The sequence below is a fragment of the Neolamprologus multifasciatus genome, chromosome 11 (genome assembly GCF_963576455.1).
Source record: "Neolamprologus multifasciatus chromosome 11, fNeoMul1.2, whole genome shotgun sequence".
In the NCBI taxonomy this organism is placed as follows: domain Eukaryota; kingdom Metazoa; phylum Chordata; class Actinopteri; order Cichliformes; family Cichlidae; genus Neolamprologus; species Neolamprologus multifasciatus.
The window spans coordinates 31,432,122-31,454,363 of NC_140449.1; the positions used below are offsets into that span (position 1 = coordinate 31,432,122).

At 37.9% G+C, this 22,242-nt stretch overlaps 2 protein-coding genes across 5 annotated transcripts in view; one reads left to right on the forward strand and one right to left on the reverse strand.

Annotated features, from left to right (window-relative positions):
- Positions 1–22,242, reverse strand: part of septin7b (septin 7b) — a 68,826-nt gene that overhangs the window by 25,482 nt on the left and 21,102 nt on the right. The gene's annotated exons all lie outside the window — the stretch shown is intronic.
- Positions 869–19,936, forward strand: nek10 (NIMA-related kinase 10). 2 transcript variants are annotated; one of them, XM_085178460.1, is made up of 36 exons: positions 869–1,025; positions 1,165–1,261; positions 1,371–1,431; positions 1,568–1,698; positions 4,324–4,419; positions 4,505–4,589; positions 4,705–4,746; positions 4,847–4,925; positions 5,017–5,084; positions 6,549–6,628; positions 6,702–6,788; positions 6,996–7,220; positions 7,560–7,699; positions 8,639–8,700; positions 8,868–8,939; positions 9,025–9,089; positions 9,257–9,359; positions 9,504–9,632; positions 9,745–9,882; positions 9,972–10,017; positions 10,323–10,444; positions 11,113–11,215; positions 11,294–11,369; positions 11,803–11,932; positions 12,029–12,099; positions 12,354–12,561; positions 12,712–12,802; positions 12,882–12,956; positions 13,250–13,307; positions 13,468–13,505; positions 13,626–13,726; positions 13,906–14,016; positions 17,752–17,857; positions 17,998–18,041; positions 18,447–18,502; positions 19,292–19,936. In XM_085178460.1, exons 2-36 carry the CDS (start codon positions 1,197–1,199, stop codon positions 19,326–19,328), a joined length of 3,201 nt encoding a protein of 1,066 aa, XP_085034586.1. In that variant the 5' UTR covers positions 869–1,025; positions 1,165–1,196; the 3' UTR covers positions 19,329–19,936. The 2 variants fall into 2 exon arrangements, with proteins under 2 accessions (XP_085034586.1, XP_085034587.1); XM_085178461.1 differs by lacking the exons at positions 869–1,025; positions 1,165–1,261; positions 1,371–1,431; ... (2 more) ...; positions 4,505–4,589; positions 4,705–4,746 and having other exon boundaries at positions 4,870–4,925; positions 5,028–5,084.

Consider the following 22,242-nt stretch of genomic DNA (forward strand, 5'->3'; position numbering starts at 1 on the left):
TAGAGGAACCATAAATAGGCCTGCAATCTGAGAACGTTGCCACAAGGACAAATACAGGAAATCATTCATACCTTATGCAATAACTCTTAGCAATGCAACACATCTGTCTAGCAGTTAATCATCTCTTCTCTCATGTTAATGTTTTACTTCAAACCTGTACTGTCACAACTTTGACCACTGTGTGTGTGTCAAGGTTTGCTGTTGAGTTTGAAATATTTCACTTTGTTATGGCTGTCACAGGGTACACTCTGGACAGGTTTCCAGGGTGTCACAGGGTTTACACAGAAAAACAGAGAACCATTCATGCTCACATTCACACCTAAGACCAGTTTAGAGTCACCAGTATTTTAAACTCCATGTATGTTTTTATACTATTGGAGGAGTACCTGGAGAGAAACATGCAAAGTCCACTTTTTATTTAAAAGTAAGTCTTTCAAACAGTAATGTTTGAAACTGTTTGAACTCTTTCAAACAGTAATGTTTGAAAGATTTACATTTAATTTTTGTCTTACTGCATTTTTATATTGACCTGTATAATTATTACCATTATTCATGTTTTTAATTATAGGCTGTTTAACTTAATGTTTAGCTTATATGACGGAATTCTCATTGCTGGGAAACATAAGGAAATTCTGGGTCTTATAATATGTATTCATTTATTCGTTTGTTCTGGACTGTCTTGAGAAGTAATGAGATAGATTTTAAGTTATTTAAATTTCCTTTAAAATATAAATTATTTATATATATATATATATATATATATATATATATATATATATATATATATATATATATATATATATATATATATATATATATATATATATATATACGCGTGCCAAGTATTCCGACAGCGTAGCACAAAATACGGCGAGTGAACTGGATGCGCGTCGGTTGTAACCATAGCAACATAGACTAATACTATTTGCTCGTATAGTTGCTGTTGCTCGAATAAAACTAACTGAGGATATTTAATGAAGCCAAATTTCAATAGGCCAAATCAGCTTTCTGCTGTTGGGGGAAAGGTAAGCGACTATAAACGCGACTTTTTTTGTTCGCCTTCTATCAGCGGACCTGTCGTTTTTGGCCAGTGTGAGGTAGCACTGTTGCCACTGAGTTTCTTATGTCTGACTAAATGTGAATATGTGCCAAAATGCTTCGCAGGTTCCTAATGGAAGCAGAGGGGAACGCTGAAAATGTCTGTTAAAAAATTTAAACAAGAAGAAAAACTGACCCCGAAATCCATAGGAACACACAGCAAGTATGCTTGGTTATCTTCTCCTTGCAGTTATTTAATTGTTCTTGACCCAGTTCAGAATTAATCTCCGTGATATGAAAAACACAAATCACCTGATAAGCATGTTTTATAGGGCATTTCGTGATCTAAGGAGGCTCCAGTCCCTGCTTGCCAAAAACAGTCCCAGACAAGAGGTGGACAGCAACAACAACACACGACACCACACCAAGGCTGAATGTCTAGACATTTTAATAACAGACCCCACAAACCAGCTCACATTGCTACCTATCTGTGTGTATTATTGTGGTGTGAGACTCCTTGTGTTTGCAGGTGGCAGTGTTGAGTCACAGTAAAGGATGCAGCAGTGGAACCAGCAGATCCATCCCTCCTCAAAAAAACACAAGTAGACACAGGCCTGAGAGTGACATCAGCAATGAGGCCTCAGAACTGGACAAATTCAGGTTACATTTCCTAAGGGCCGCATAATCTCTGAAATAATATTAACTAAAATCTCAAAGCACACAGTTATGAGTCCAAGTCTTTTCTAATACTAATACAAGTAAGATTTATAAAATTAATACATTAGAGGCCCAGTTGACCTTTATTATGTTGACTCTGAAAATGAAAGAATCGTAGGTTGACTTTGTCTAAGATTCAGTAACATGTGCTACTAATCTCAGCTGTGATTATACTGGTAGAACTGTTTTTCTGTAAGACAGTGATCTGCACTGCTCAAAAAATGATCAAAGTATAGCATTTAGTCAGCTAAACTTCTGGGATATTGATCTGATCTGATCTGGTCAGTTAAAATGGCAGAGGGAGTTGTTTATCAGTTTCACCTGCTTTGGTACTGCTTTGTTGATGAAATTAACAACCGGTGTCCTAGAGGAGTAACAATGAAACAATCCCAAAATAGGAACGGTTTCACAGGTGGATCCCGCTGGCATTTTTTCCCTCCTCATCTTTTCTTGCTGTTTTTTTCACTCGTTTGCATTTGGCTAGTGTCACTACTGGTAGCATAAGGTGATACCTGGACCCTACAGAGGCTGCACAGGTGTTCCAACTCCTTCAGGATTATTGATCAGAGATCCCCACTACATGCCATTGCCAGAAGGTGTGCTTTGTCCACCAGTACAATCTCATGTGCATGGAGATTCCAGGAGACAGGCAGTTACTTTCGAAGAGCTGGACAGGGCCAGAGAAGGTCACTTATCCTTAGCCCATCAGCAGGACTGCTGTCTGCTCATTTGTGCAAGGAGAAACAAGATGAACACTGCCAGAGCTACAAAATGACTTTCAGCAGGCAACTGATGTAAAAGTCTCTGACCAAAGAATCAGAAACAGATTTAATGTGGGTGGCCTGACGGCCCAATGTCCTTTAGTGGACCCTGTGTTCACTCCCAGCAATGTGGAGCCCAACTGGTATTTGCCATAGAATACCAGAATTGGCAGGTGCATGACTGGTGTACTACAGATCACAGCAGGTTCACCCTGAGCACATTTGACAAACAGGAAAAGGTTGTGGAGCAAATTATGTTGCCTGTAACATCGTTCAGCATGACCTGTTTGGTGGTGGGTCAGTGATCGTCCAGGGAGGCATATCTATGTAATATTAATGGGTTGCATTTATATAGCGCTTTTGAGACCCTCAAAGCGCTTCACAATTCCACTATTCATTCACATACTGGTGGAAGCAAGCTACAGTTGTAGCCACAGCTGCCCTGGGGCAGACTGACAGAAGCGAGGCTGCCATATCGCGCCATCGGCCCCTCTGGCCAATACCAGTAGGTGGTAGGTGAAGTGTCTTGCCCAATGACACAACGACCGAGACTGTCCAAGCCGGGGCTCGAACCGGCAACCTTCCGACTACAAGACAAACTGCCAATTCTTGACACGGGACACACAGACCTCTACAACCTAGGCAACATCACTCTGACTACCATTAGGTATTAGGATGAAACCCTTGGACTCATTTTCAGACCCTTCACTGGTGCAGTGGGTAATGGCAGATAAAGGAATACCATTGACACTTGGCTGATCTAAATCCAAAGGAACATCTTTGGGATATTATGTTCATCCAACACCACCAGGTTGTTCCTCAGACTGTCCAAGAGCTCGGTGACAGACTGGTATAGATGTAGGAGGAGATCCTCAAGGACACAATTCATCATCTCATTAGAAGCGCGCTCCAGTGTTCTTGTTCATGCATACAGACATGTGGGTGCTACTAAGCACCATTTTAAGTCCTACAATGAAATTTTGTCAAAATAGACTAATTGGCCCTATTATTTTTTTCCACTTTAATTTTCAGAGTATCTTTGAATTCAGCCTTCTGGAGGTTAATAATTTTAATTCCCATTAAAAACGATTGCATCCTTTCATTCCAAACATAGGACCCAGTCCCTACCTGTATAGATAGCCAGCATTAAATTTTTTCCATTGATATCTGATATGTTTTCAAATGTTCCTTTAATTTTTGAGCAATGTATATTGTCTCTTTCTGCTTTTTCTACGTGATTTCTTGTTTATGTTAAGTCTGGTTCATTGGGTAATAAACTTGACTTGGAACTTGACTGGATATTGATTTCTCCAGGCAAGTTCCAGCTAAATAATTGCACTACCCTTCCTGTAGTATTGCATTCAGTTTAAATAGTGTTGCTATCCAACTATCTAACAACCTTTCCTTTTTGAAGCACCACACTTTGAGAAATATAAATTAAGTACCTTCAAATTTGTTTTTAGATTCAAGAACCTAAAGGGAAAGGTCTTCAGTTAGCTTAAGTTTACATATTAAATGAGCAAGGAAATGTAAGGGTGGCTTGCTAAATTAAGAAAAGTAATATCCACATTCAGATCTTTTCAAAGAGGAAATGTTTCTGGACAACTTTAAGTCCTCTCTATACTTCAGGGAAAACAAAAACTGTATTGAGGTTAAATTCTAATCCTAAATGCGACTAAAATGCTTTCAAACTTTTGTGATGTTGGTGTCTGTACATAATGATACAGTGAAATATTTCTTTAAGGGATTAAATGAAATATGTAGTTCTTTAAAGTTAATTGTACATGATTTTCCTGTCATTTACCAGCATAACATACAGAGACCAAAGATGCTTCAGCAGCCACCCGTTGCATGAACTGTTCTCTAACATCCTTGTGTCTTTGATCAAGAACCGACTGTGCAGGTGAAATATGTTTGACGTACTTATACATTTCTTCTGCTGTAATAGATGCGGATAACGTCTGTGATAATATTTACTCTTTCAACAGTGAATGGATTGAGCATGCACCTCCTGAGTCAGTCCTTAGAGTTCTCATCTGCCTGCGATTATTGATCAGAGATCCCCACTATCAGGTCCAAGTTTAAAAAACAAAACTACAAACTTAAATTTTTTATGCTTTTAATTTAATGAAAAAACATTTCTGCAAAATAAAAACAACAAATGCTGATTTTGTTTGGTTTGATTTAGAAAATCCTCCATGAGCTCCAAGGCATCAGTTTACTTGCCAGGGTAAATGCCTAATGTAAAAAAAGAAGAAAAAAAAAACAATGTTTCTTTTGCCCACAGTGATATGATGCCACCCTGAACCCTTCTCTCCTTTGTCTCTCAGTATATGGAGTCTGTCACTGCTCTGTATATGTCGTGTGGGGAGCAGGCGTTTGCCACGCAGAAGCTGGTCACAATGACCTGTGAGTAATCTGAAGGCAGACTCACAGAGAAACACTGATAATATAAGTTGTATTGTCCTTATCAATGGCGGATTAACTGACTGTATTCCAGACATCTTTCAGAAATTATCTGCCACTCAGGATCAAAGAGTCTGGGTCATCGAGAGTGGCGCTCACAGGGTAAGTGATAAGTTGTGACGAGGTTATCTGTGACTGTGCTGTTTGTTGTCACTGTTTTGGCATGTCTGGGTTAAACCAGAGAGAGTCAGCATAAGACACTCAAAGAATTCTGGATGGAAATCTGCAGGCAGTGGTGGCAAAAGTTTAAAATCTTTTTAAAATGTTATTTAGAGGGAAATCAATTCATTTTTTACACATTTAAAAAAAATAGACTAGCATTTTCTATGAACACAGTCTTTATACCCCAGAGATCATTGTAATTACAGTTAATTTGGATAATGGTTTGAAAGTGATGTTAAAGTGAGTGCCTTGAGGCATTTCAAGCTAATAGGTGCTTCTAGATGAGTTTTACTCTGTAACATAACAGGAAATGATTTGTGTTTAAACCATGGAAAAATACGCTAACAGTGACAATAATGAGTTCAGTTTTTCCTGCTGACAATAATTTCACAATTATTATATATAGTTTAATATATATATATATATATATATATATATATATATATATATATATATATATAGTTATTTTACTATTAATTTTACTGTTACTACTTTCTTTTTCCTTTACATTTGATAACATTATTTAAAAAACATTGTCCATCATAACATTCATCTGTTCATAAGACCCTGGCTTAGAGTAATGTTCTCACAGTTAATAGTAGAATTTCCCCATCGTGTTTGTTTTGCAAAGCAAACTTTTAGAAAACTCAAAGAAGCTTTTTCTATTCAGATAAAATTCATTCTTCAGTCTTTCAGAGAACACCTTCACATCACAGTTTTGGTTTAAAACTGGTTATTCCATTAAGAACTATACTGGAGCAAAAATTCTGCTTCCTTTAATATTTCCTTTTTCCTACTTAAACTTTGCATTCCAGGGCTTTGTCCTGGCCATTATTCAAATACCTAAAGAGTAAGGTTTTGTATTTCCATCCATCCAGTGTTTTTCTGCCCCTTATCTGAGTCTGGGTCATGGGGTGCAGTAGTCTCTTCTGCATTCCCTAGCCCGCCAAGCATCACGATCTCTCCAGTATATCCTGGGTGTACCCCAGAGTTTCCTCCCAGTTAGACATGCAGAAAAGACCTGACCTAAGAGGTGTCCAGTAGGCAACCTGGTCAGATACATGAACCACCTCAACTGGTTCCTTTCAATGTGGAGGAGTAGAGGCTGCATTCTGAGTCCCTCCTGAATGGCTGAGCTCTTAAATATATCTCTTGAGTCCAGACATCCTTCACCGGAAGCTAATTCCTATTGCTTGTATCTGTGATCCAATTTTTTTAGTCACTACCCACAGATCAGGGCTGTAGGTGAGGGAAGAAGCATAGATTGACCAGTGTGGTTTTTCTTAATTTTTTTTTGCCCAATGCTTTGTCATTTGGGAAAGTACTAATGAGGATTGATGACACTTTGCCATCTCTTCATTTCTATTTCCTTTTGTAAATGAATACCAACTCTGACTGTGGTAGACTATGGCAAAACTCCTCTCCACAACTGATAGCAGTGTGCTACTGGGAGCCCTGCTAGCACTCACCACTTTGGCTGAGAGGTAAGTAAATGTTGCACCGAAGACTATACATACAAGGACGCTTTCATCTGTTACAAGATTTTCTTCTCTGTAGCATAGAATTTAAAGAGGAGATTGGGAAGCTACTGATAGTGGAGAGCCTCCTTGTAATACTTCAGGAATACGACCTCCTGTCAAAGAGGTAAGAAAGCACTACTAAGTTGTTATTCTAATTTATGGAAAAGGTTTTTTCACCCGTTAGTGCTGATATACAGTCATAAAATCTGGACGGAAACATAGACAGACACATAAAACAGAGCTGTAAAGAATAATAATGTGTATATTATCTCCGCAAGTATCAAGTTATATTCACTTAACATAAATAATATTGGGGTTAAACTTCGTCCAGAATGAGTGCGGAGCTGTTGAGGCTGCTCTGCCCGGTTCAGCTCGTGAGGGCTCAGGTGAGGGAGCTGGACGGTCTGCCGGTACTGCTGAGCCTGTTGCATGGCAAGCACCTGAAACTGCTATGGAGTGTCACCTGGGTGCTGGTCCAGCTCTGCGAGGACCCCGACATCAGGGTGGAGATCAGAAGCTGGGGTGGCGTGCAGCAGCTCCTCCGGCTGCTCCACAGGTTCGTGAAAATGAGCGAGTACAATGTATTTAAAGTTTAGATTACAATAGTTAGCTCTCAGTTTGAACATTTATAGTCTGTAAGTTGTTTTCACTAGTTTTCAGTGTGATCCTTGTCTTTATTACCTCATATATTTTTCTATCCTTTTTCTATCCTTTCACATCTTTGCTGGTTAGAAAAAAAATGCTTTCCGTTTGTCTGCAACATAATCCCATCCAATATTTTATAGCTAATGATGGAGGTTGTAACTTTAGCTGACTGAACAGCATTAAACAGCTTTGTTCTCAGGCTTAAAACAGTTACAGTGCCAAAAAATAAGGCACAAAATCATTCACACAGTGACAGGCAGTACATCACTGACCGCTCGTCCATTGAGGCGCTCTCCAGTGCCAACGCAGCCGGTCGCATCCAGAGAGAGCACATGAGGGAGGAGCTCAGCCCTCAGGAGGTGGTGGACAACACGATCGCGCTCCAGTCAGGTCAGGGTATACGCTGCATATCACACAATTTATTTCTGGGTCTCTTGTGACGCTCAGTGGCATGGTGGAGCTGTGGTTAGTACCACAGTAAGGAAGTCCGGGGTTTGAATCCACCAACGTATCCACCAGCTTTTCTGTGTGGGTACTCTCCAGGGACTATTAGTATTATATATTTTTAATGATATTAATTTATAAACTTATAAAGTACTCATTAGTGGAAACTAGAGAAAAACAGGTTTTATAAGTGAAAGACCTCTATTATAAAATCAGTCACATGGAGAACAAAGCCTGTGGGAAAGTTCAACCCAAGAAAGAAGGTAAAAACACAGGTTATCTACTAAAAATACATCTTAAAACCTGGAGGAAATGGTGGAAATATGAAACTTTTACTGTTTGGGAACATATTTGTACCTTTGTGATGGTTAGGAATTTACATATAGTTACGATACGTTCCAATGATCCCTGTCCCTAGGTCTGCGTAGGGACAGAAACGGACATTTACTCCACCTCTGTCTCAGAGAGTTTATGATAAAGCATTTTCTTGTCCCTACTGCACAAAAAGAAAATGCTACCCCAGTCTTATCAGTAACTGAGAATGTAAACAGTTTTTTCCTGACATGAGACAATGACGACTGCAGAGAGTTGACTAACCCCGTCTGTAATTGCACAGGAAGTGGTTGTAAATTTCCTGTTTTCAAACGTCTGATGACTCTAACATAAAGCAGAACTCGTTCTTGCTCACTCCAAACATGCATGCCCCGAGAAGTATCAATAGGGAAAGCTTAAGATTTACATTTCAAACACAGTGTTTCCTTCTGGCCTTTTGGTTTTTTAGAGAGTCATATAAATATTTACAGCCGTAATCCAGACTATTTAGGACTCTGTGATTGTGTATATGAGTTCTTAAATTAAATTCTATCCCTTTAATCCCTCTTTCAGCCTGCTGTACGGCTCTGACTGAGATGAGTCTAGATGACACATCTGCTCACCACATTGTTCAGGTAAAGAAGGGTTCTTAGTGGAAGAGCACATATTAATCAAACGAGAGTGCGTTTACTCTTGATCCTATTAACAGAGAGAAATATGTAAAAGCATGAGCTATAACAAATAAAAATAAAAACACATGTATATGTTTTTGCATTAGTTACATTTGACCTTCTTTTCTTAGGAAAATGGCATCTATATAATTGCAAAGTTGATTATACCATGTGACTCTGGACAAACAATCACTTCTTTACAGGTATATGCTATTATATGTAACAAATTGCATAATAATCTAAATGTTCTAATTACAGGAAATAACATATCTGTTTGTGTATTGGCAGTGCTATGCATTCCGGGCGCTCCGATTTCTCTTTAGTGTGGAAAGAAATAGACATCTGTTTAAGAGGTGATGAAACGGCATTAAAAAGTTTTAAAATATAACAGAAACTGTCTAACATTAAGTTCATGAAGTGGATGAATTGTTTTAAAATGAGCTACTGTTGGAACACTGCCAGGGAAAGAAGTCTCATTATTGCTTTCCACTGCTGTTTTGTGATCTTTTATCCATTACAGACTCTTTCCCACAGACCTCTTTGAGCTGTTTATTGATGTTGGACATTATGTGCGGGACCTCGCTGCCTATGAGGGCCTGCAAACCAAAGTTTCACTCTACATTGTAAGAAATAGCTTCTAAATGAGTTTATTTGTTTATTCAGCTGTTTTGGGGTTGGGTGAAAAAAAGGAAAAACACTGACTGCTGTGGGGTAAAATAAATGAGGTAAACTGACAAACAAACAAAGTTTTTGTGTTTTCAATGTAGAAAGAGGAACTGGACAATCTGAGAGGAGGCATTGAGACAGTGGACCAGAACCGACCTCCTCTCAGAGTGATCAGTGGCTACTCTGTATTGGACCATCTGGGCACCGGGGCCTTTGGAAGTGTCTTTAAGGTAAACATCAGTAACAGGAAACATAATCAAAAGTGACCAAATTTGGAGTTAGTTGTGATGTTTTGCATCTTTTCTTTTTAAATTTACTTCAAATTTATTGGTTTGATGTCAGGTCCAAAAACAGAGCGGCCAGAACATCCTAGCGTTGAAAGAGGTGAATCTACACAACCCTGCATTTGGCAAAGACAAGAAGTCCAGAGACAGTAATGTGGAGAAAATCATCTCAGAGCTCACAATCATCAAAGAACAGGCACTTGGCTCAATACAAATCACAAGTGAACTGTATTTGGACAGTATGATTACATGTTGGAAGTTAACGTGTTGCTTTTTTATCTCTAGATGACACACCCGAACATTGTTAAATATTACAGGACTTTTCTGGCAGGTGAGCATAATGAACTCTGAAACTGAAAATTACAGGGAGTCTATTTGATTGTCTTGAGGTCTATATTGTTATTCTCAGATATTTTCCTGATTCATAATCCCTGTAATCCCTGTGAGCCAAAAACTCACAGGGATTATTTACTTACTGGGTTTATTATCTGTAACTGTAGTCATGTTTAACATGAACATCCACAGGTATAATGGCAAGAATCTGAAGGAAATTAAGGAAGAACATATAATAAGTCCCCTTTAAAGAAGAAAAAAACAGCAAAAGGCCAAACACACTTATCGTAATGTCCATTTTAGGTGACAAGCTGTACATTGTGATGGAACTGATTGAGGGAGTACCACTGGCTGAACATTTTAACTCTCTGAAGGAAAAACAGCAGCAGTTCACCGAAGACAGACTTTGGAATATATTCATACAGGTAACAAATGCTAGTAAGTGCTTTGTAAACTGCTTGTACTGCATGAAGTCTGATTGTCTACCGCCTGACTAATTTGACACTTCCCACAGGGTCCACAGGGTAAAGCGCTATACACAGGCCATTTGCCATTTACCATTACCTTTTTCTGGTTAAGAACAAACTTAATAGAAAACACAATTAAACTGAAACCTCGAAACTGAGAGCTAATGAAAATTAGACTCAGCCATACACAATCAACACAGTCACAAGGGATGAATTAAAAAAAGACAGAAGAGGACATTGGATTAAACAGGAAGTGAATAATGGACCATTACTGAAAATCTCAACATAGATGAACTAACTCCTAGGGAACACAGAAGGATGAAAATAAACACTCAAGGGGACTAACATGCAAGAAACAGCAACTAGAGCCTAGGTACAACAAAATACTAGAGCGTAAAATAAAAACAACTTTAAACACCAAAGCAAAAACCCAAACTCACATATTCATTCAAAACTCAAAGGAACAGAAACCCTGGCTGCCAAACTGGTTTTTGATTGTTTTTGACAATAGCCAAAATGAATGGCAATAATTTTCACCCGGCAAATGAGACACAGATGGATGAGCCACAACTCTTACTCAGCACTTCTAGCATTGAAATGAACATAATTTCTCCATGTTCCTTCAGATGTCTCTGGCATTGAGGTACCTGCATAAGGAGAAGAGGATAGTCCATCGTGACCTGACGCCAAACAACATCATGCTAGGGGAGAAAGATAAAGTCACCATCAGTGAGTGTGCAGCTAGGTTTCCCCACAGAACATCTCGTCATATGAAACGTTTAACTCTTGTCTTTCCTCTACCTGAAGCTGACTTTGGCCTCGCTAAGCAGAAGGAGGAGAACAGCAAGCTCACATCAGTGGTTGGCACCATCCTTTACTCCTGGTGAGGAAGTTAAGGCCAAACGTTCAGCTGTTTTTGTCTTTTATTACAGCCTATTAAAGACACAGCTGGAAAGTTATTATGTTATTCCTGGCTGTGTACACTTGTTTTGTGTTAATCGAGCTGAGGGAACAAAAATCTGCTCACATAAACAACTGTGGGAATTAGAGGTTTTAAATACGATGGTTGTCATTAGAAATAAGCCTCAATTTGGCTTCAGGTAAAAAGTCGAGGCCTAAATTTGAGTTTTAGAGTTTAGAATCCATTGCTGTGTGATTATATTCCTATAATGCTGTCCGATTCACATACACTTTCGTTTTCCTTGTCAAATTCTAATCTTCTGTGATCAACGTCAGATTTTGTGGCTTCATTCAGAGATTTATTGCATGAATGGTCCTCATAACTCAAGATTTTCAGTGTGGTGATGTGTTTTTAGTCCAGAGATAGTGAAAAACGAGCCGTATGGAGAGAAAGCTGACATCTGGGCTTTAGGTTGCATCCTCTACCAGATGGCCACTTTACAGCCTCCATTCTACAGCAGTAACATGCTGTCACTGGCCAGCAAGGTAGCATGGAGACACACAAGACTCACATTTTATGCCTAACTTCATATATTTACTTTCTACTGTCAGTCACTGATCACTCTAATTCTCTGCTGGCAGATTGTGGAGGCCGATTACGAGCCAATTGAAGAAGGTACTTTTTCAGAGAGAGTCATCGACATGATCAAATGGTGAGCATAGACTGTATACGATCAATCAATCAATCTGGCTTCATTGATTCAGTCATTGGCTTCTGGAATCCGTGTTTGAGGATTTTCTTTTTATTTAGATTTTACACAGCATCTCAATTTTTGGCTTTCTGGTTCCTCTATTGTTTCTACTAGAATAAATAAAGAAAATAAGAAATAAAATAAGAAATAACAGAACAATCAATTATTTAATACATTTATTCAGCACTTTACTTTGTGATGTGATGTCCTGTCAGGTGTTTAAATCCAGATCCAGATCTGAGACCGGACATTATAGCTGTGAGTTCCAGGATCTCTGACCTCATGATGAAGCTGATGGATGGACTCTACACTTCCCAGAATTCACTGGAAAGAAAAGCAGAGCGAGACAGGAAACGAGCACAGAAGTTTTTCCTAGAAAGAGATAAAATTAGGGTGACCTGCTCTTACTCAAACATGTCACAGGTGAATTCAGATCTTTGGAAATCAGAAAAAGACTCTTCACTTTATAAATGTTAAATACAGACTCATGAACGTCTGTACTGTGCTGTAGCGCTTATAAATAAATATATTATTAGCCTGCAGAGATTTAAAATGGTGCTTCATATTTTACAGGAAACACCCACGATGGAGACTGAATATGCACCTTCATGCTCCTCTACAGCCTGCAGCTCAAACCACAGCAGAGAGCAGAGACTCGCTCAGGGTATCTGGGTATTTTTATACTGCTCAGACTGTGAAAGGTATGAAGACACAATGCTAACATGTTGTGCGTGTGTGCTTAGATGACGGCCCTGATGAAGATATTGAAACATCCCAAGGCACAGACACTACCACCACCTCTACAGAAAAACACTACGGTTAGTGGTGTCGAAGCTGTGATAATGATAATGATAAACATGATCACATTTTTATTACTTACTCCTAAGAGACTTTTTTTGTGTTTTTCTCTGGTTGTCATACATCCAAATATTCACAGGCATGTTTACTTTACCAGATGATGCCTCACTACTGTTAGTTGTTTATTGTTGTTTATTTTTAATTTATAAACATTTTTTTTCTCATTTCTTCTCACTGCTTTAGATTTTTCTGTTGGTTGTCGTGGATTTTGCTCACTAATTATACCCCAAACCCCATTTGTTTTACTATTTAGCTTTAATCAAAGGCTCAAAGTCAGCTGCCTGTGCTACCCCTGATCATATTTTAGTCAGGTAGGTTTAACACATTGAACACATTTCCAGCTGTATGATTTATGTAAGCTCTGGGCTGGTAGCAGTCTTGAGCTCATCCTTTGAACTTGAAGAACGTGTAAATGTTTGTTGGTAAACACAAGCAAACTGAATCACTTTTGTGATTTGCTCTTTTTCCCAGTGGGGATTTTGCAGCTGCAAAGGTGAAACCAAGACCGGGTAATTTTTTGACTTTATGGCACTGCTCGGCCTCTCAGACTACAGAAACCTTTTAAAATGAGCCTACTTGGCTTTCTTTAGCACTCATCAGTCAGTTTGTTGGTTTTGCTCTAACCTCAGTGTCAGCAGGAATCTGCGTCTCCCAGAAGAAGCTTCGCCAGATTGATGATCCAATTCAGAGGCTTCTGGTGCAGCTGCACAAAATCATCTTCATCACTCAAGTAAAGGCTTAAAGAAATGTTTGCTGAATCTCATGAGTCAAAAATGATAGATGCAGTCACAGAAACACTCTATCAGTTGGACTTTTTGGTCCAGCTGAGATCAACCCATGAGGAATATTTTGTCAGCAGTGGTTAGATTTGTATTTGTTGGTAATAACCTGCATTTATTTAATTTTCAGCTTCCACCAGCTCCACACCACCACATTAAACGGCGCCTTGTTGAAAGATTTAAAAAGTCTCTCTTCCAATTTGGCAGCGATCCGTACAACCTGAAAGTGGAGCTCAGCAAGGTTTGAACTGTCAACTCACAATTCAGAACTGCTCTTGAAGTTAAAATGCAGGGAACTTGGAAAATATGGTCAGACAGAATTTATATTCAGTGATTGTACTTTGTAATTTTCCTTCATAATGTAGGACTGCTCAGTTGTCTCAGCAGTCATAATCATGATCATTTTGACATTTCTGTGATCAGAATGTGAATAAGCACAATTCACTAACTTTGGAAACATCAGATATTTATTGGACTAAAGAAAAACTGCAGGTTTCAGATTGAAAGCTATTTCAAAATAAAGCGAAGCATCGTAAGCAAACCACAGCCTGATGCACAGCCTGAGTTTTTAGGGAAAAGGCAAAACGCAGCCCTATGAGGGAGAGGGGCATGCTGCATTAATAACACATAGCAAAACAATGAGTCATTGTGAAACATAATGTGGCACAATAATGGCTTTGTAGCAGATATCTTGTTTTCATAACTGTGAATCTGTTTTCCAGACATGTGACCACAAAACATGTGATGCTAACTTTGCTGTCATTTTGAACATGTGGTGTGATCTTGGTGACAATGTTAGATCAAATGAATAAAGCCCTAGTTTCGCAGGCCTAGAGACCAGTCAATAACCCTCTGGCAACCACATGTCGCTAGGGAAAAATCTGTATTCCCCAACTGGTTGGCAAAAACCTTTGTGATTGCTTTGGTCAGTCGCCTATTGCTAATTGAATGGAAGTGAGAGAGTTGTCTGTATGAGAGAGTTGTCTGTATGATGCAAAACAGAAGTTGAGAACATTCACCTTCAAAGGAAATGTTTCACCTTTTGAAACATGTAGGGTGAGGTTCCAAGGCAATCCCTTCCCCAGTGGTACAGCTACTCGGGTAGTCATTAGTGAGTATGAAAAACTACAGGCAAATATGACAAACATGAAAATCTACAGGTAAATGAAGAAATCTGCCAGAAACTCCAGAAATCACTTGGAGGTTTTTGGTGCATCACCTTCCTGAAGGTCATCTTCCAGGAGCTGAGCCTGCACACAAACCAGGGAGAGGGATAAGCTTGATTTGAACTCAGTAGAGAAAAGAAAAAAAAAAGAAATTATTTTTGCTCCCTTCCTGGTTTCTTTGATTGTGTGTGTGTATTTGTCACACTTGTGTAACACATATTACACGATTTAACTCCATCCATCCACTCATCCTTTTCAGGGTTGATGGAGCCTATCCCAGCTGTCATAGGGCAAGAGGCAGGGTACACCCTGGAAAAGGTCACCAGTCTGTCACAGGGCTAACACACTGAGACAGACAACCACTCACACACACTGAGGGGCATTGAACTCATTACCTTCTTGCTGTGCGGCAACAATGCTAACCACCACGCCACCATGCTGCCTGCTTTAACTCATAAAACAAATTTTAATAGTAGACAAAGACAGCCTGAGTAAATATAAATGATGATTCCATTTATTAAGGGAACAAAAGTTATCCAAACCCACCTGGCCCTGTGTGAAAGTGAAATGGCCCTTAAGCCTAATAACTGCTTGTGCCACCCTTGGCAACAAAAACTGCAGTCAAGAGTTTGGTATAACTGACTGTGAGTCTTTCACATCGCCGTGGAGGAATCTTCTTGGTAGAATTGTTTTAATTAAAACGCGTTGGAGAGCATTTAAGCATCATAATTCTGATGCTGGTATATTGGTCTTTAAATGAAATGCTGTTCGTTTTACACCAGATTTAACGGGAATCAAACCTTCCAAGAAGTTAGACTTCTTGGTTAAACAAAAATTTCCCCAAAATCATTAATATGATTTTTCAAAAAATGTTAGACAAGCCTTTGAGTTATTTCTAGTGACTGTGGTTTTACTCCTTGGACTCTCCGTGGATGTCATTTTTGTCTAGTCTGTTTTTTATTGTTGAATCGTGAACTCCGACCTTCACTGAGGTAAATGAGGCCTGCATCTCTTTAGATGTTGTTCTGGATTCTTCTGTGACTTCCTGAAAGAGATATCGATACACCGTTGGAGTCATTTTTGTAGGCTGGCCGGGAAGGTTCACCATTTTTCTCCATTTGGGGAGAATAGTTTACACTGTGGTTTACTGGAGTCCCAAAGCCTTGAAGTAGCTTTGTGAGCCTCTTTAGATGAATAAATGTCTATAACTGTGTTTCTCATCTGTTCTTAAGTTTATTTAGATTGTGGCATGATGTGCTATTTTTTGAGATTGTTGTCAGGTTCTATTTAAATAATTCTTGATTCATTTCTTGATTTTATGAATTCATGAATTCAGAGAGGAGGGAAATATGTCTCCAAAGCACTGTAAAAAAAACAACAAAAAACGGAAGGATGTAGAAACATGAAGGCAACTCACACAGAACAGGTGAAAGATGTGAGAAAGGAAAATACTCAGAAGCATAAGACAAACATCAAACAAGAAGATTACAACAGATACAACAGAACATGTCTGGGCTACATTTACTGTAACTACTGCAGTAAAAGCTTCTTAAACACAGCTCTGTGAAGGAATGCTTTCATTTTGCAGTTTCACCATCTTGATGTAAAAAAAAAAAAAATCAAAATCAGAACATCACACAAAGCCAGCCATTGTTTCACTCTGCAGTGCACCCCGTGCTCCTCGATGGATGCAGTTTATGACTTCATTCCATGTGTGCTAGGCCGCCAGAACACATTTAATATACCCACCATAGAAGCTGCGGTCAGCTATTTTAAAGCCACACCTGAGGTCCTGTAGCTCTGTCCTTTCACTTTCATGATATGATAAACCACAGGGAAGGAGTTTGATAACAGAGTGATGTTTAAGTCTACCATCAAAAACATGTTCCTGCATGAATTTTAGTTCAGCTCCTGAACCAATGGCAAAATATTTTCATTATGAGATCAGAGCTCATCTGTCTGCTGCCATGATTAATGAAAAATAAAAACATGAGACCAGCAATGGCTAGGTTACCTGATAAACAATGTCTCATGATAAATCTGCTCTCATTCATAGATGATATTAAATAGTAAACATCTCTCCCTGTAATTACAAGGAAGATTAAAGCATAGCCTGAGTACAGAACATTTTTTATTAGCTTGGCACAACTTCTACTGTAAAGCTTCTTTCTTTAATGATCTGATAATGTGAGACATTTTTGGCTGGACATTTTTTAAGCTATTTTCAGAGACGTTTTTTTTTTTTTCTCAAAGATTTATTTATTGCTTTTCCAACAACATTTTAACCAACAAGAAGAGAGAGTTCAAATAAAATAAAGGAGAAAATTAATAAAAAAATTAAAAAAAATTTGAGTGTATGTACAACATATATGAATAGTGTTAAGGGAACACATAGATATAGTTATACATACTCTCCCATGTAGATCATTCAGATATTATTACAGGAAAAAAAAAATGTATATAGATAAATAAAACAAAACAAAATACCCCCCCCCCCCAAAAAAAAGAGACGTTTAAACATATCTCATAAAAGGGCATTAACACCAACCTTAAAAGCTTTGTGAAATCACTGAAATCACCGTGTAAAATAACTCAAGAGTCAGAAACTGAGGAGCTCTCTGCACAATCAAAATGAAATATTTCTTAAAAATCTTTTTTTATTGCATACAGTTGAGTCTACTTTGTTCCAGTAGTCAGTTTACAGGAAGTCTTGCTCTGTGCTGGTGTACCTTACAAATGTCTTGTAAGAATCACTTCATAAAATCAGGCAGAACTTAACGGTGTTTGTCTCTCCTCTTCTTGGCTCTCAGCTCGTCCAGGCGTCTCCAGAGCTGATGGCATTTGGTTTAATCAGTTCAGATTGGTGGCCTTGGATCCACCACTTCACGGGAGACATCCATACCGCTGACAGCACAGGTAGTGCCATCAATGCCCAACTTCACCATAAATTTCCAGTAAAAGACAAGCAGAGCATCTTATGCAGAAGTAGAATTGCAAGTTAATTCTGATGTAAAAGACAAAAACAAAAAAACTTTGTCTCTTCTTTGTGTTGACAGTTGATGTGAATCTCAGAGATGGAGTTACATATCACCAGATGCAGGTTGGTGGTGAGAAACTCAGGAATCTTTCTAATAGGAACAATTTTTGCTAGCTAAAAATAAAAGTCATATTTGGCATATAAGTCTATGTAAAACTGCATTGAAAAACTATTAAACTATTGTTTGTATAAATGTCGTGTAGGTCCTCCTGCAGAGGCATAGTGTCACTGTAGGCTGGTTGTTGGACAACAGATTTATTCAGAGAATAAATAGTTTGCTGATAGCATAGTGCCAACTATTATTTCATTAAAATTTAATTTTATGGATCTGTATTACTTTACAACTGCAGGTGTCGACTCTCCCACAGATGGGTCTCATTTTTGAACAGTGTTTTAATTTCAACTTCATCATGATGCTGAACTTCTGTCTGCGGCCTCTGACACAATGTTTTGTTCGAATGTTTTCAGGCGATCATCGAGGAACTGCTGAATGAGAACAGCTACTATGAACCAACAAACAGCAGGTAAACTGGAAATGATGTATTTAACTGAAACATTAGACTCACAAAATCTAGCGCTTGAGCTTTTCTAAAAACTAGTTCAAGATCAATTCATTATTATCATGACTTGTCTTGTTCAGCGCCCACAAACCTTTAATGAATTTCATTTCAATAGCAGTAATTGCTTTGTTTCTGTGGTTACAAAATGTAAATGAACTATTATGCTGATTTTCAACTCTTTATTTTTATATTTCCATCAGAATTGCATGATTTACAGTCTTTGTTTGTCTTATGTTGGGCCTTGTTGCAGTCCCTCAGTTTAGCCATCGTCTGAAACTAGCTATTTTAACATTGCCTCCTTTGAACAAGTTTTCTTTTGATTGATTGCCCCTCTCAAGCAAAAAGTTGGATATCAGTAGGAAAATAAAATAAAATAAAAAATATACAAATAAATTACAAACAAATATAAAAGAAGTAAGATACTACTCCTTACAAGCATACAAGTAGCATACACAGTATGTGATTATGGATACTGTGTATGGATATTAGGGATATCCAGTTTATTTTACATCAGAAGTAGAAATGTAGAAAGGAGTAGAAAAAAAACTGTTTCAAACTGAGTGTTTAAGGCAGTCTGAAGCCTGAGCATTTGGTTCAGAGATTACTTATATATATAATGGGGCCATTATCTGAAACTTTTACCGTATGTTAGTCTCTTTTCCTTTTGTTATTCCAAACTAAGGTTAGTGGGACAGTTGTTTGAAACGAAATAAAGATTTCTTTCATTTTTCTTTTTTTCCTTTTTTCTTTTAGGCTCAGAAAGAAAAGAAATGACCAAGAAAAAAAGTAACAGTTATCTTCACTCATCCCTAAAAACTCAAACTTGAAATTTATTTGGAGAAGAATGAGTTCATGATACTTCAACACTGCTTGAAATCTAATGAACATTTATCCCAACCCTCATTACAAAACATATTCTCATTGAACAGAAAAAGAATATAAAAGTGGTAAATACATACATTAATTTGTTTGCACATAAACATGATTACGGTGATATTTTACCACAGTGCTCATAGTCATGCTGTCACCTACTCTTTTGTTCTCAGGCATTATTGTTGTCTCTTTTTCCCAGAAATGTGATGTGACTGTATGAATTTCAAAAGATATATTAATGTATATATATATATATGAACATATACACATATCTATAGATAGATATGGATGTAATTAAGTTTGAGACTGACAGTTATTCTGTTCTCAGTTCAAAATTTAAAACTTGTTTAAAATGCTTTTTTTGAAGCACTTTCTACTCTCAGGCCCAGACACTGCATGTCACAGTATGTGTTTTTCTAGTGGCTGCAAGCCACAGTGACCTTGTTTGCTTTCTAAGAACTGATAAGATGCAGCACATTGACCTTAATTCAACATATCACAATTTTTGACTGGATTTGAAAGAAATCCAGTGCAAATGTTTTGCACTGTAATAAAATGTAATAAAATGCACTCAATCGGCATTTTTACTATAAAGAAGATCTAAAATATGACTGACAGCTGAAGAAAAGCTTTCTTTTGCACTTTGACTCACTGTTATCTGTTTAAAACTATTTTAAAAATGTTTGTATTAATAAACATTATTTAATTCAGCAAATGTCTGCCTGTAATGTTTTAATATTACTATAAATATTGTGCATTCTTTTGATGTGCTGTGAGGGCTATTCATATTGAAGGTGAATTTAGTGCATAAAATGTGCAGGTTTGATCTCCAAAAGTTGATTCTGTTCATCTGGACGTTTTCAGTGGGAGAAACGTTTCGTCACTCATCCAAGTGACTTCTTCAGTCTCAGCTGACTGCAGGTTTACCCAATCTTATAAACAGTAAATTGCATATTGACTGAAACCAGCCCACTGAAGGAACAATGGGCTGGGAGGTCAGTTCCTTAATCTTAATTATGCAAATTCTCATGACCATTGATCAACAACCACTGACCAAAACCCACTGATCAATGGCCATGAGTACCATTCACAGAGAGTTGGGGAATGGCTGCAATCACAGCATTGTAAGATGGCGAAAGATGTAACCTTGGGCCCCCTCCTTGATTCAGAGATGGTCTTTCCCTTTTCACATAAATGTCCTCCTTGACTCCACTCTCAAACCAGCGTTCCTCCCTGTCCAGGATGTGTCCAGGATGTGCACATCCTCATCATTGAAAGAGTGTCCACTGGCCTGTAGGTGTAAATAGACTGCAGAGTCCTGGCCTGACGAGGTAGCTCTTTTGTGTTGTGCCATCCCCTTCGCCAGAGGTTGTTTGGTTTCCCCGATGTATAAATCCTTCACTGGGCTGGTTTCAGTCAATATGCAATGTACTGTTTATAAGATTGGGGAAACCTGCAGTCAGCTGAGACTGAAGAAGTCACTTGGATGAGTGACAAAACATTTCTCCCACTGAAAACGCTACGTTCAGATGAACAGAATCAACTTTTGGAGATTTACTTGTCTGGATGATTGAACACGCATCAAGACGTGCAGGTTTGATATTGATTGACTCAAATGAACAGTGATGGCAGAAGCAGTCAGATGAAGTAAAAGTACTTCAAGATCTGCATTGCAAATAAGTAGTTATTGTCAGCAATATATATTTGAACAAAAATAAAAGTATGACAGAAAACTAGCTAGTATACTAGTATATATTTTTAACTGGTGTGTGTGTGTTATCTAAGCTAATCTATTATCATAAAGTAATATAGAGAGTAAAAAATCACAATATATCTCCTTTATGTTTAGTTGACAATTGTAAGTACACAATAGAATTAAATGGGAAATATTAAGAACTTTCCACCATTGATATTGATGGAGGTTCATTTGGAAAGAATCCATTCTTCAGTAACAGAAAGGAATCACTGTCATGCACATTAGGTTTGCTTGCAGCATAGTCAGGGTTTAAATGTTAATTACACAATTTCAGTTTCATTTGATTTTCCCATACACGTAAATCAGATTTGCTGAAACGTCAGACTAATTAAAGTTTATTCATTACTATAACAACCCAATGAGATGATGATGGTCTTGTTTTTGAGGGGTTAAAAATGCAACAGAAATGAAAAACACAGACCAGTAATGGGAAAGACAAAGACAAACAAGAAACATTAAAGAAAGGGAAATAAGTACAGTGGTGATTTTATTCTTATTTGGCCTGTAATTATTTGCTTTTTCCATTTTTATCAAAGTGATAAAATATGTTAGACAGCAGTCTCTAACGTAGCTCCTTACTCTAAATTTTGCACCCACTTAGGACACGTCATCAGATAAAATTATTTACTGCTGTATGCAGTTCTTCGATTGATCAACAGGGGGCAGCATGAGCCTTTAGAGTAAATATGGTCTGACCTCAAACAACCTCACAGCCCCATGAAATTAAACTTGAACCAGAAAAAGAAATACTTAAATTCTCAGTGGAAACATGACAGAGCAGCATAAAATTTAATTCACAAGACTTTAATAGAACAAAGAAAAGCATATGAAATGTGATCTGTTTAGTGATATAACAAATTAATGCAACATGTAAAATGATACAATGCATACAGTCTTACTGCAACGTTTGGGATGTGGACATCAAAATAAGTAAAATCACTTTTAGAAATGTCAAGACATAGAAAAGTTTGAGCACAATTAAAATAGGCACATTTGAGTTCTTACAGTACACGGGATGCTTGCTCAGAGGCTTACACAAAGCAGGTTAAGGTCCGTGTATCTTTAATGTAAAATC

Excerpts from the sequence above, each read along its gene's own strand:
- nek10 (XM_085178460.1), top strand. The coding sequence starts at position 1,197 with ATGTCTGTTAAAAAATTTAAACAAGAAGAAAAACTGACCCCGAAATCC. Across the intron at positions 12,100-12,353 it reads GTCATCGACATGATCAAATG|GTGTTTAAATCCAGATCCAG; the intron begins GTGAGCATAGAC and ends ATGTCCTGTCAG. Across the intron at positions 12,957-13,249 it reads CTCTACAGAAAAACACTACG|CTTTAATCAAAGGCTCAAAG; the intron begins GTTAGTGGTGTC and ends TTTACTATTTAG.